Here is a 13,691-nt window from a genome sequence, read left to right as displayed (position 1 = left end):
TCTGGTTACTGACATTCTACAAAAATATCATCCTTTGTGTTCAGCAGAAGAAAGAAAGTCATGCATGTTTGGAACAACTTGAGGGTGAGTAAATGATGAAAAGTGAACTATTCCTTTAAACATTGATTGTAGTATGTTTCTTCACTTGTCGTTTTAGATAAATAGATCAATTATATACATATGGATCAGTAAAATAAGGCCCAAATGGAATCTGCTGCCTTATGTTTCTGCAGAATTCCATTGAATGGATTTAAACTTGGTACAATGTATTAAACAGTGTGGAGAGGAATGTAGAATTAAAAGAATAACACGTGTTCTAGTTATGCGTACTCTTACTGAGGTTCAGATTGTGTGGGACCATCGAATACATGGGCTTTTGTGTTTGTTTTGTGTACAGGAGTCATCATCATGTTGTGTCAAGAAAATGAAGCGGTGTGTTTTTATTTTTGTGTTTTTCCATTCATGTGTTATAATGTACTTCTGTAAAATAATAATATAATTATATATATGCCACAGAACGCTCAGCTGCGCCTCCCTCTGGCCTCATCCGTTCCCTCTCTCCGGAATATTAAGGAACTGCATTTCCCATCTCTCCCTCTGATCATTATCTGTCTCCATCCCTGCCTGGTTTATCTAATTATCCCCATCTTCGTCACCTGTTCTCCATTATTGCCCCTTTATCTGGACTTTGTCTCTCACCGTGACTTTGCGAAGTCTTGATTTGCTCTGCTGTCATTACCAAGCGTTATTTCCTGTTTCTAGTCCTTATCCGGTACTCTGATCTCTGCCTGGACTCTAGTTTCTGTGAACCTTTGCTGCTAGCCCTGACCCTTGCCTCTGTACTGTTACGGATTTTGGATTGCCCTTCTACCTGCACTGTTTTATGTCTGCTTTTCTCTGCTTTATTGCATGTGTCAATAAAATTCTGCAAATGGATCTCAACGCCTCTGACTCAGCATTACAATATACATCATACATTCATTTAAATTGTATTTGTAAGCCTGCATTGAATCAAACAATCAAGTTACCTGTATATATTTCAAGCATGGCACTACATGTTGCTGTTCCAAACTGATTCGATGCTGTGCATTTAAATATTCCAGAATCTTCTGGATAAGCCTCTGTGATCACTAGGGTGCACAATTCCTCTGCAATAAAACAAACACATTCGTCAGGCTTTTAACTCGTTTGTTTATCTCTCAAAAGACGAATAAGTCCATCCCTTTATGCACCATCCATTTGAGAGAAATGTCTACTCACCAGGAACAGAAGCTGAACTTGCCTCTGACAAGGACAAAAATAAAGTAAGAAACAGTTTTAGTTTATTGACATGTATGGAAGGTGATATATACCTATTATTATCTTTAAAACAATAGTTCAAATGAAATTTCTTGAAAAATTAAGTATAGTGTAGTATATGGTCGTATTTTCCATAATTTGTATTCAGGTTAAAAATAGTGCAGGAATGCCAAAGTGTCACTTATACCAAAACATTTTTTAAGAATATTTTTGAATAGTGAATCCAAATGTTTACATAAACATTAAAATAATAACATTAAAAATTATGGCCAGATTTTAAAGGAGTGTCTTGCAACATGTTATCTACTAACGTACAAGTTCAAATAAAGTTGACAAAAAAGGTTTTATAAAAAGATAAACCTCACATATTTCAGCTTTTAAATCATTTTTATAAAAAGAAAGAGTCAAAGATAAATTACTGACATTTACAGTGCACATTAGCTTATCTTTTCGGTCCGATTTTCCGCGTGGCGTCTGTCGTTACAAAGAAGTTTAAGTAGCTAATGGATTACTGTGGCTCTGCTACAAGATTTTTTTACGGAGAAGAGAAAAATACCCGTAGTGTTTGGGTGCACCCTCATCCTTCATTTTGACTGAGCTTTCAATGTTGTTACAGAAAGGGTGAAGCTGATTAGTAGGTTCTTGTCACATGACCTGCGGGGTGCTTGTGGCATTCAGATGAGTTGAGAGATTTTTTCATATCGCTTTGCCTGGAAAAAATGAGTGCGTCGCTTCAATTACGAGTGCGCTTGCCGTGCGCCTACATTTGAAATAACGAACTTGAGCATACAAAAGATGCGGTATGTCAACTGGCCCCTTGATGAGCTACCAACAATCAGGCCACAAGCTACTGGTAGCTCGCGAGCGACGTGTTGGAGACCCCTGGTATATATATCGACTAATTTTATGGTGTATTTTTCTTTTATTTTCTTTTTAGAGCTTCCCAGACATGGTCACTATGATTTGTTATTGTATGAAAAGAGCTGCGTAAAGATTACTTTCATTGACAGCATTTTCATTTTGGGGTGAGCTATTCCTTTAAACTAACGAGTACATGTCAAATAATGCTATCTTCCACTCACTCTTTCTAAGAATACGGAAGTCAGCCGAATCAAGGATTTGCTCATTCTCTCTGAACCAGGAGATCTGCAGTGGAGGAGTCCCTCTGATCCGGCACTCCAGGACCACCAGCTGCCCCTTCACAGTGCTCACGTCATGGAGACGCTGTCAGGACACAACCACATCAGAGATCAGCGTCAAATCACAACCTGATACTGATCCAGTCACCTTCAGGCTTATGTTATTGTTTATTACCTTGACATATGTTGGAGAAACTCCAGCATTTCCTGAACCATGATTTGAGTTCTGAACCTGAACCATGACAAAAGCACAGATCAACAATCTGTTTAGGCTAGAAGTACGGTATATAAAATATACACATATAAAACATACTGGCATATTTAAGAACATTCAATTCACTATGACAATTTTTTTCATTCACGAAAATTTGAATTCCTAATGTCTCTACTTCCTCCAGCTGAAAAACAACACGTTTGATAACTGACTGTTTAGCGGTGCACAGATGCCAAATACAGGGCCCTTCTCAAAAAATTAGCATATTGTGATAAAGTTAATTATTTTCCATAATGTAATGATAAAAATTAAACTTTCATATATTTTAGATTGATTGCACACCAACTGAAATATTTTAGGTCTTTTATTGTTTTAATACTGATGATTTTGGCATACAGCTCATGAAAACCCAAAATTCCTATCTCAAAAAATTAGCATATCATGAAAAGGGTCTCTAAACGAGCTTTTAACCTAATCATCTGAATCAACTAATTAACTCTAAACACCTGCAAAAGATTCCTGAGGCTTTTAAAAACTCCCAGCCTGTTTCATTACTCAAAACCGCAATCATGGGTAAGACTGCCGACCTGACTGCTGTCCAGAAGGCCATCATTGACACCCTCAAGCAAGAGGGTAAGACACAGAGAGACATTTCTGAACAAATAGGCTGTTCCCAGAGTGCTGTATCAAGGCACCTCAGTGGGAAGTCTGTGGGAAGGAAAAAGTGTGGCAAAAAACGCTGCACAACAAGAAGAGGTGACCGGACCCTGAGGAAGATTGTGGAGAAGGACCGATTCCAGACCTTGGGGGACCTGCGGAAGCAGTGGACTGAGTCAGGAGTAGAAACATCCAGAGCCACCGTGCACAGGCGTGTGCAGGAAATGGGCTACAGGTGCCGCATTCCCCAGGTCAAGCCACTTTTGAACCAGAAACAGCGGCAGATGTGCCTGACCTGGGCTACAGAGAAGCAGCACTGGACTGTTGCTCAGTGGTCCAAAGTACTTTTTTCGGATGAAAGCAAATTTTGCATGTCATTCGGAAATCAAGGTGCCAGAGTCTGGAGGAAGACTGGGGAGAAGGAAATGCCAAAATGCCTGAAGTCCAGTGTCAAGTACCCACAGTCAGTGATGGTCTGGGGTGCCATGTCAGCCGCTGGTGTTAGTGCACTGTGTTTTATCAAGGGCAGGGTCAATGCAGCTAGCTATCAGGAGATTTTGGAGCACTTCATGCTTCCATCTGCTGAAAAGCTTTATGGAGATGAAGATTTCATTTTTCAGCACGACCTGGCACCTGCTCACAGTGCCAAAACCACTGGTAAATGGTTTACTGACCATGGTATTACTGTGCTCAATTGGCCTGCCAACTCTCCTGACCTGAACCCCATAGAGAATCTGTGGGATATTGTGAAGAGAAAGTTGAGAGACGCAAGACCCAACACTCTGGATGAGCTTAAGGCCGCTATCGAAGCATCCTGGGCCTCCATAACACCTCAGCAGTGCCACAGGCTGATTGCCTCCATGCCACGCCGCATTGAAGCAGTCATTTCTGCAAAAGGATTCCTCACCAAGTATTGAGTGCATAACTGAACATAATTATTTGAAGGTTGAGTTTTTTTGTATTAAAAACACTTCTTTTATTGGTCGGATGAAATATGCTAATTTTTTGAGATAGGAATTTTGGGTTTTCATGAGCTGTATGCCAAAATCATCAGTATTAAAACAATAAAAGACCTGAAATATTTCAGTTGGTGTGCAATGAATCTAAAATATATGAAAGTTTAATTTTTATCATTACATTATGGAAAATAATGAACTTTATCACAATATGCTAATTTTTTGAGAAGGACCTGTATACTGTAGCACTTCGCATTTGGTCAAAGAGTCTCATCATCAGACACTACAGAGGTCCTGGAGAGACACTGTCCCGCAGAGAGTATCTCCATAACTAAGATGCTAAAATGCAATCACGCGCAAATGCGCTTCTCGACTACTTCTTGTGAAATTGATTTCTTTACTATATTTGCTATTAGTATTCTTGACACTGCAAAATCCTTATGTGTTTGTTTAACTATGTGTAGGTGTGTAAAATGTGGGACAAATCACAACCCGTATTGATCTGATATGCACATCATTGTACTTTCTTTAAAGGGGATCGGTGGAAACCCTCCCAGATCACATTGTGCTGAAATGAGTTTACCAAAGATACCGGGGTGGTCTGCTTTATCTGGAGGATTGTTGTAGTGCAGATCCATTCAAATTTAAACGCAGGGCAGGACTATTTTTTCCTTTCCTTCCAGAATTTAGTTTCAAATAATTAAACACATCAAATCCAGCTAATCAAGGTCTTTAGGATTACTTGGTTATTACAGGCGGGCATGTTTGATTAGGACTGGAACTAAACTTTGATTAGGAACAGAACTGAACTGAATAGCCCGGCTTTGACAGCTAACACAAGAGTTGGCCCACAACTCACTGTGCTTTGGTTGAATAAAAATGGAGGATTCATGTTAGAGTTCTTTATCACTTTTTTAAAAACGTACACTTCTCTTTAATGCTTGAATGTGGAAACTGATAATAAAAAAACAACTATTGTACTTTGTACATGTTGTACGGCCAGGCAAAGATCCTGATGATTTGAGAGCAGGGGTGCAAAACTCAGTTTAGTTTTCTAACCTGCTCCAACAACACACATACCCGAGGTTTCAAATAAGCCTGAAGGACTTGATTAGCGGTGTAAAGCGGTGTTGGCCTTAGTGCACAGCATTAGCAAGCAATTCATTTATAAATCACAAAGAATTACATAAAAGAGCAAACCCTGAGGAGGACACTCTTATATACCTGCATCACACATTTAAAGACAACAATAAAAACATTTTGGTAAAGAAAGAGTTTCAGCGAAGATTAAAGACAGCTCATAATTTTCAGATTAGATTAGTCAACCCTAAAATGGCAGATTGGTTAAAGTCAACCGTCTACAGTCCTTAATACCCTACAATGGCAGAGGCTTCACTTCATTCAAGTTCCTTCAACAACTCTGATTACCTATCATACCTATCAACTCTGAAACCAGAGATCACTTGATCTATATATTTATGATTTATACCATTTGAGGACTGATGCAGAGAGGCTGTACTAAAGTGGAGTGTCTCTGCTGAAGCACTGTTGAGGAAGATGATGATGAAGAGGAGGAGGATGTTTCACGGGAACATGATGATATAGTTAGGGACATAGTTGATGTTTTTTTCGGAACCCTGAAAGAGTTAGAAATTAGCGTCGTAAAGTTTATGACAAAACAAGTATGACATAATTCATTTAAAATTCACATATAACCATTAAAGCTTTAAGATGGAGAAATCTACAGAACTAATTGTTAAAGTCCCCCAAGTCAATCATTTTATCCCTTAAAACTCATTGCTGATCACCAAAATTACATATTTAAATGTTTCTTCCTGTGACAAAAATGTCTTCATTCCTTAAAATAGCTTCAATTTAACTCTACACCCTTGCCTCATTCAGTATAGGTGGTTTTATGAATATGCTAGCCCCGCCTCCACGGGCACCTTAATATCAATTCCACGTCAAAAGTTAGTCAAGACTTGATCAAGATAGTACATTTAATTTTAAGGTCAGTTTGAATGGCAATGTCTTCCAGTGGTAATTTGGTGAAAACAGAAAGTTAATACCCACATTGAAATTGGTTTATGTATATGCTGGTCAATATGTTTGACATTCAGTTTACATCAAATGTCATGGATTGGTTTTGATGTCAATTTGATTTGCATATTTGACCTGTTTTTTGATGTTGATTTTGACATCAATTTGATGTCTTTTCAACATCAATTGCCCGCTCACGCCAGCTCACAGATTCACTCGGCCAACATACTGAAGTAAACGCTGCACGTCTTACATATAACGGTAACTAATATGATTAGCCTTTTGCTTGACTATGTTATCAAACAGCTAATAGTGTGTTGCTATTGTTACATGAACCATGTTCCCGTTCGCCATCTCAGAGTCAGACCGCTGCCTCAGATTCCTTAGAAACGCTTTAAACAACACAGAACAGCATGTAGTTGATCATTACATCTTAATATACATCATACATCCTCTATATTGCTAAATCTACCTGATTTTTCATATCAACAGAAAAGTATACTGGGATAATCTGACTTCTCTCGAGACTCCCCTTCTTCAGAACAGTCATAGTTAATGATATGCTAAAGCCCGTTGGCACACTGATCTGATTGGTTACAAGGTAGTTTGTGATGTCAGAAACACCAGCGATTTCAAGCCGCGTTTTTGAGACTGTCTTTTGATCACTGCAGTTTTAAGGAGAAAATGCTGACTTATGAATTTGCACATGGATTGTCTTAAAGCATATTAAAAACACATCATATACATATAAACAACATTAAAAACTTGATTTTTATCACTGGGGGACTTTAATCAAATTTATAATAAACGACATTGCATTGTGAGGAACTGCGCATTTATGTGTCATTTCATACATGTGTACTGTTACAGAAGTTTACAGAAGTCTATAACTGAAACTGTGCTGGTCACTTTTTTTCTTAAAACAATAAAAACAAACATCATAAAAGTATATGAAAGTGGAATCACACAACTTGTGCACTATACAGTATTTCGGTTACACTTTCCATCTTTCCACTTTCCATTTAATGGGTCCCTGTTACAGTGTAATTATACATTGAAGTACTAACTAATATTAATTAACTACATGCACTTATTATAGGTTTATAAGATTAGGGTTTGATTTATGGTTAGCGGCATTATTTACAGGTATCAGTTTAGTAAATACATGTAAACATGTAACAAGGACACATTAAAATAAAATGTTACCAGCATTTTTTAAGTCTTTACAGTTGCTAAACGTAAAGGACACAGTGAAAATACTTCTGACGCTATGAAACCTTGAATACCTGTTCATTTTAACTGCATGAAAAAGGTAACCTTACAGTTTTCATATTTTTTTATTTTATAGTCCACAGAGGAATGCAAGCCTGACAGGTTTCAAATGTGAGTAAATATAGACAAAGTTGACATTTTTTAGAGCATTTTTTATCTGTCTGTCTCTTACTGTGCCATGTTTCCAGTATCTCCAGCGTGTGTTGATGAGCCCAGTAGGAGACACTTGAAAATTCAAGAAAAGAGAAATACTGAGTTAGGCAGGGCATGAGGGGTTTGTTATGTTTATTATTATTAATACATTTGTTGAAAGGAAGAGTTTGTCTTAATGCACAATTACAATTTGCACTAGTGGTGGAATTTGTAATATGTTCTTGAGAAAGACTCACATGTCACCTTTAACACACATCCAATACACAAAAACCTGTGGCATAAAGTAGACCCTAAACAACAATACCAAGAAGGGTCATCCTGTAGTGTTGTGTAAAGTTGCAAATGAGCACGACAAAAAAATAAAAATAAAAAATAAAAATAAAAAGACCTTTGTTTGAGAAAAATCTTTCTCACTTTTCTGCACTCTCAATGTCTTCTGCTTTAATGCATGAGCAAGTTTGGTAAACTGATAGATCGTTGACTTTATCCATTGCAATGTTCTGAGCCTAACCCCTTTACTGTCATTTCACTGGTACTCAATAGAGTGAAGCAACGAAACCTGAGCAGCTCCTGGGCTAATTTTGTTGTGCCTTCTGTGTGTTGCATTTAGAAACACATGGTGTAGGATAAATCTTTCTCCCTGGTTTAGATTTGAAAGTGCCATCTCACTCAAAGAAATAATGCTTGTTGGTCTAAGTTAATAAAATTATGACACACATTTTAACACAGTTGAATAGATTGATTTGAACTTAAACTAGGGTAGTTGTACTGATGTGTAAAATTAATCTTAATTCAATGAGATCACACCAATTTCATTTGACCTATTCTGTGAGCGTTATGGCTTATTGAGTACAGCATCTTTGTATTGTATGTATTCTATCGCCCTACTATCCATCACCCTCTTTAAGATCACAAAACTCTGGGATTCTGGAGGTACCTATGATATCTAAGTCCACTAAAGGAGGGAGAGCATTTTCGCATTTGGCTCCTAAACTCTGGAATAGCCTTCCTGATAATGTTTGAGGCTCAGACTCATCTTAAATCTAGATTAAAGATGCATCTCTTTAGCCAATCATTCACATAATGCATCTCATAACCTTGTACTCTGTTTATATCAAATCAAAAGCACATGATCTTAGCTTGAAATGTTATGAACAGCAGCTACTCTAATTTCTTTCCATTTGCTTTTCGGTTTTATCTCGGGATGCCCATTCTGAGGTAACTAGAGAATGTCAGATCCAGCTTTTGATCTAGCCTCTTACAAAGACTTTAGATGCCAAACACCTGTGAAGAGACGACTCCAACTCCTGAATCAACAGACATTGAAAACTTTCCTATATTTTGAGCATTATGTTCACAACTTAATACATGATGTTAACTAACTGTGTGATTTGTATATGAACATTTCTGAAATACATTAGTCACTTCTGATAACAGATCACTCTAAATTGTAATGTGGACTCATGCATTTTTTAGATGTCAAACATAAATGAACATTAAAATTAACAGGTCTTTCCCTTCACTCATTTTAAAATTTCCACTCCTTATCCAGCCTTATGCAAAGCATACTGGGAACTAGAAATCCACTGCTCAGTTTCAGTCAATGCAATAAAAATGATTCATGTAGTCTCAAAACAAATGGATTAAGTTAACTTAACATTTGACAAATTTAGTTTTATTTGGCGTAATAAAATTGAGTGCAAATGACAATTAAGTAAAAATGTAAAAATTTGTGTTGCTTTAGCTCATTTAGTTAAGTAAACTGAGCAAACAGCTAAAAATATTTTTTTGAGTGAAGAGGATTTATTAAATAAATAATCAGCCAAATTAATTCTCTGCGTCAGTTTCAATGGATACTAATAAGAATTATCTTGTAAAAATTATTCTTTTTTCCACAAATTACCTTGTGAAAATGGTTTTTATAGTGCCTTCATTCAAAAGTGAGGTACAACTTAAAAATAAGGGTTCCATTTACAATAAAAAAAGGATTTACAGTCTGGAGGGGGGATTCCATAAGGAAATAGATTCCATGGAAATTCCATAAAGAACTTTTTAGAGAAATAACTAGTTATTTTGAATATCGGACTGGTGCCTTAAATCACACAAACCTAAAAACCTAAAATGAAACATCAAGAACTCCAAAGAACCAAATAGAATCTCCAGATCCAACACAGAATGTCAATTGAAATAGCATGATGGGATAACAATTTAAAAAAAAATTAAAATACATTTCCTTTTGGTGGATCAAAAATATGTAGCACTACATCAAAGACTGCATTCTAATACACTTTGTCTGCTTACTACTTTAACCAACTGGATTATTGTTTTGCAAATATTTCTAAACAAAATAATCTGGATAGCCTTTTGAAAAGTGGAATGGAGTTTAAGCCGTACAGATGTTTCAGTATCAGCACTGAAGCCAGATATAGTTTTTGCACAACCATGTAATGTCTGTCTGTCAAACATGAGCAAATACTCTTGGAGCAGATCAACATATATGTCTCATTACACAAACAATCCATTCTGTCAAAGCAACTAATTAGCCACCTCTCATGCTAAGAAAAGTATTTCTTTGCACGTGTCCCACCAGTGTACCTACTTCACAACCTGGAGCCTTACCAGTGTATCCTGTTAGTGTGGGCTAAATACCAGTGGGCTGACAAAACCAAGGCTAAAGGATGTTAAAAGACAAAAACCCACCTTGTTGCCCTCTTACCCTCTCAAAGAGAGTGCACAGCTAATCTTTCTTGCCCCCCTCTTTGACAGGATGTCTTCTGCCCGGTAAAAGAAATGGAGACAGGCACTAGACTGAGCTATTGGTAAAGAGATTCACTTGCTTGACTGCAGGTTGTCTGGGTAGGTATAAGGTGCAGAGTAAAGTGAGGAAGTGCGTTCAAATCTCATCTCACATTACAGTCTGTCCATCTGACACAGCTGACTCCACAGTAAACGGGTGAACCAAACACTTCAGTGTTAAATATAGACCACACTCTTGTATACTCGGCCTCAGGGATAGAAATAACATATGCAAGAAGCTCTTGTCCAGCCCACTTCTAGAGAGATTGTAAGGTTGATAACTTACCACTATAACCAATACTGAAAGAAAAATATGATATGATAATCAGAACCATCAAGGCCCTGTATGATCCTCTTTTTAGCATTTAATGGGAATTACTTTTGTGTATTCATACTGTCCATACACCTGTACATCAGTTCACTCATTTTTCATTGTGCACAACCTTAGAACTTCATAAGTTTTTATTATTTTATATTGTATTTATATGTTCCTCTTATAATCCTACTGTTAAACCTGCACTGGGCTCATTTCACTCTTTGCCCACTCTGCATGAACTGCAGATCATACACACCTGTTTGTCATCACTTGCTAATCAAGTACTGCACATATACTCACCACAAACTCTCTCTCTAAAGACGTACTTCTCCCTGGCACTCACTTCTTCAAACACTCAGATCTTCTTTAATCTCCCTTGTGGTTATACTCTCCGTCTGCTTCATTCCTCCTGGATCCATCTTAATCAACAGATCCACTGTTGGATGGACCTCTGATCAGGTTAAGCTCAAAAACTGTTCCCACTACTTTCCTAAAGATCCTGTTGCTCCTGCTGCTACTCCTGTACAGAAGATAAAAAAACTCCAGAGGTCTGGAGAAGAACTATGTGGAGGAGCTCTGTAAACTGCGCTCTTACAGTGAGAGAGGTTCAAAGACGGACGTTGTCATGGTCTTGCGACCAAAGATAGCCTGTGATAATTTTCTGACATTGTAAGAAAAATAAGCATGATCATCTCACAGTGTGTTTGCTGCTACGACCTACGTCTTCTGACTTACCAATACAAATGCAACGTGAAATGGCTTATTGATCAACACGACATGGCGTTAAGACTTAAAACTTACCTCAAGCTCATTTGCAACCATAACCGCATCCATATTCTCCTGTTTCACTTTCTCCTCTTTTTTTCAACGCACATAAAAACCACAATTGCTGAAGTGTGATAAATCTTGCTCTACTTGTTTACCACTAGCACATACTGATGAAGTTTTCTTCTTTATACTATCTTGCGTAGTAGTCTAAGATACAATAGGTGTCATCATCGTAGAGTCTACATGTTGTACCCAAGTTTATTAGATCCATGCCGTACAGTGGGATTTCAGTCAGGACCACTTTTGAGAATAATACAATTTCTTGATAATTCTTGTATTTTCGAAAGGCTTAGGCTACCAGGGGCTCCGCTGCCATACTAGACAGTTTGAGATACATTTTTGAGGCATAAATCCCCCTACACAACAACATAGTTCAAAGTCAATGAGTCAGGATTAACCCCTTAAAATCAACAGCGTACCTCAAGAGGGTAGGGAACCACGGTTCCCTGAGCTAGTCATCAGAGTCTTATCATGCATGAATATGAACTATAGAAGCAAGACTGTACTTATTTAATACGTAGTTTAACTCTGAAATGTATTATCAATCCCCAAAAAAACTAAGTGGTACATTAGGATGGATTAGCGAGTTCTGTTCATATCATAACAGAGGCTGAGTCTATAGAGTGTGGTGGCTCATGGTTTTCTGGGCTTGCAATATGTCATTAGTTCATGGGCAAATGTAGCAGATGTCCAAATTGGAAAGCAGATGTCCATTGTCCCATTCTTTTGAGCATAGGAAAAGGGATGGTAGAAGATGCTGTTGTGGCTGCTCCGATGCAGAAGGAGTGCGCTTTGTAGAGGTTAGAGGTTAGCTAGACCACAATATTTGCAAAGGAGATGTAGGTGATGTGTGCATCTTGTCATGATGTCTTGTCAACAGTGGCCTGTTGGAGATGAAAGAGTGCGGTAGTTCACGTGCTGGACCATGGAAGAGAGGGGACACAATTCAAAATTAGAAGGAGATATGGTTACAAACACACCTTTCTCTTCTTTATCTGATTCAGAGTGTTTAAGATGAATTTCAAAAAAGTTAGATTTCAGTGCCAGATCAGCTAGTGAAAGGTCTTGGAAAGGCTTACAATTTTTAGAACATGCAGTACATTTCCCACATCTCAGAAAACCATAAAAATCTGAAAGAAATACTGCTTCCAGGAGTGCGTTAGTGTATGGGTCAAAGAAACCTGTGCGCAGCTGTGAAACCATGAGATGGACTACTATAGGGAGTGTGAAAGGTAAACATTCATCATTAATTGCTGGATTTTCCTCTTTAAGGCCGTTCAGGAGGAGGCTGATGGAGGGATCTTTGAGAAGGCTTTGCCTCTCTGGAACCAAGCATCTTAGATGGAATTGAATTCCTTATACTAGTGCTTTAATGGATGAAGGCTGCAATTTTTTTAGACTCAAAACAATGGACGATTAAGGCACATACTGTAAGGATTTGAACTAGAATAGTAGAAACTGCATGTGCAACACAGAATGAAGAATAGTAAGACCAGGCAAAAATCATAGGTTTTAATGTGTATTTTCCAGTCCTAATCTCATGAATTGATTAGCTGAGGAGATCAGGTGCGCTAGAGAGTAATTTAGTCGAGGACAGTTAGTCTGAAGGGAGGGCAGCAGAGGCTTGTTGGGGAAGCACCTGGGCATAACCATCTGAATTGCTGGAAATTTAATCTGGATAATGAGTCAGCAATTTTATTATCTAACCCTGGTAGGTGCACTGCTCGCATAGTGAAATTACCCAGTAATTACCCAGACTAGGTAAGATGTCTGTTGAGTTTATTACTGAAAGGAACAGAAGAGCGTCCTTTATTAATAATGTTAAAAAATAGCTTTGTTATAACAGAACACTATGATTTCCTTTCTGCACCACTGTTTTCCCCAAATAATTGTTGTGACTACTATTAGAGTATAATTCTAGTAGTGCATTGCATTGGAGGTTAGATGGCAACTTTATAATTTTGATTGGCCATGAATCAGCAAACCACTGGTCCTAAAAAATATCTCCAACCCACCTATAG

At 37.8% G+C, this 13,691-nt stretch overlaps 1 protein-coding gene and 1 long non-coding RNA gene across 4 annotated transcripts in view; one reads left to right on the top strand and one right to left on the bottom strand.

Annotated features, from left to right (window-relative positions):
• Positions 1 to 10,685, bottom strand: part of myot (myotilin) — a 33,338-nt gene extending 22,653 nt beyond the window's left edge. Inside the window, exons 1-7 of one of the 3 annotated variants that reach the window (XM_077235681.1) lie at positions 10,431 to 10,685; positions 7,750 to 7,802; positions 5,755 to 5,902; positions 2,614 to 2,670; positions 2,382 to 2,523; positions 1,261 to 1,284; positions 1,029 to 1,148 (exon numbers count right to left, since the gene is read on the bottom strand). In XM_077235681.1, the coding sequence (XP_077091796.1) occupies positions 1,029 to 1,148; positions 1,261 to 1,284; positions 2,382 to 2,523; positions 2,614 to 2,670; positions 5,755 to 5,902; positions 7,750 to 7,757 (499 nt within the window). In that variant the 5' untranslated portion in view covers positions 7,758 to 7,802; positions 10,431 to 10,685. Of the gene's footprint in view, positions 1 to 1,028; positions 1,149 to 1,260; positions 1,285 to 2,381; positions 2,524 to 2,613; positions 2,671 to 5,754; positions 5,903 to 7,749; positions 7,803 to 10,349 lie in introns of all 3 variants that reach the window. The other 2 variants (XM_077235683.1, XM_077235682.1) reach the window with 2 other exon arrangements.
• A 501-nt stretch (positions 10,686 to 11,186) lies between these two features.
• LOC143744287 (uncharacterized) overlaps positions 11,187 to 13,691 on the top strand; it is a 45,641-nt gene continuing 43,136 nt past the window's right edge. The window contains exons 1-2 of the long non-coding RNA XR_013205827.1: positions 11,187 to 11,301; positions 11,371 to 11,470. This is a non-coding gene — a long non-coding RNA (uncharacterized LOC143744287). The remainder of the gene's footprint in view (positions 11,302 to 11,370; positions 11,471 to 13,691) is intronic.

The sequence above is a fragment of the Siphateles boraxobius genome, unplaced genomic scaffold (genome assembly GCF_051911475.1).
Source record: "Siphateles boraxobius isolate OS27281-9 unplaced genomic scaffold, OSU_SipBor_1 2, whole genome shotgun sequence".
In the NCBI taxonomy this organism is placed as follows: domain Eukaryota; kingdom Metazoa; phylum Chordata; class Actinopteri; order Cypriniformes; family Leuciscidae; genus Siphateles; species Siphateles boraxobius.
The sequence above is the reverse complement of the archived record's forward strand: the minus strand, read 5'-3'. Positions and strand labels throughout refer to the sequence as shown.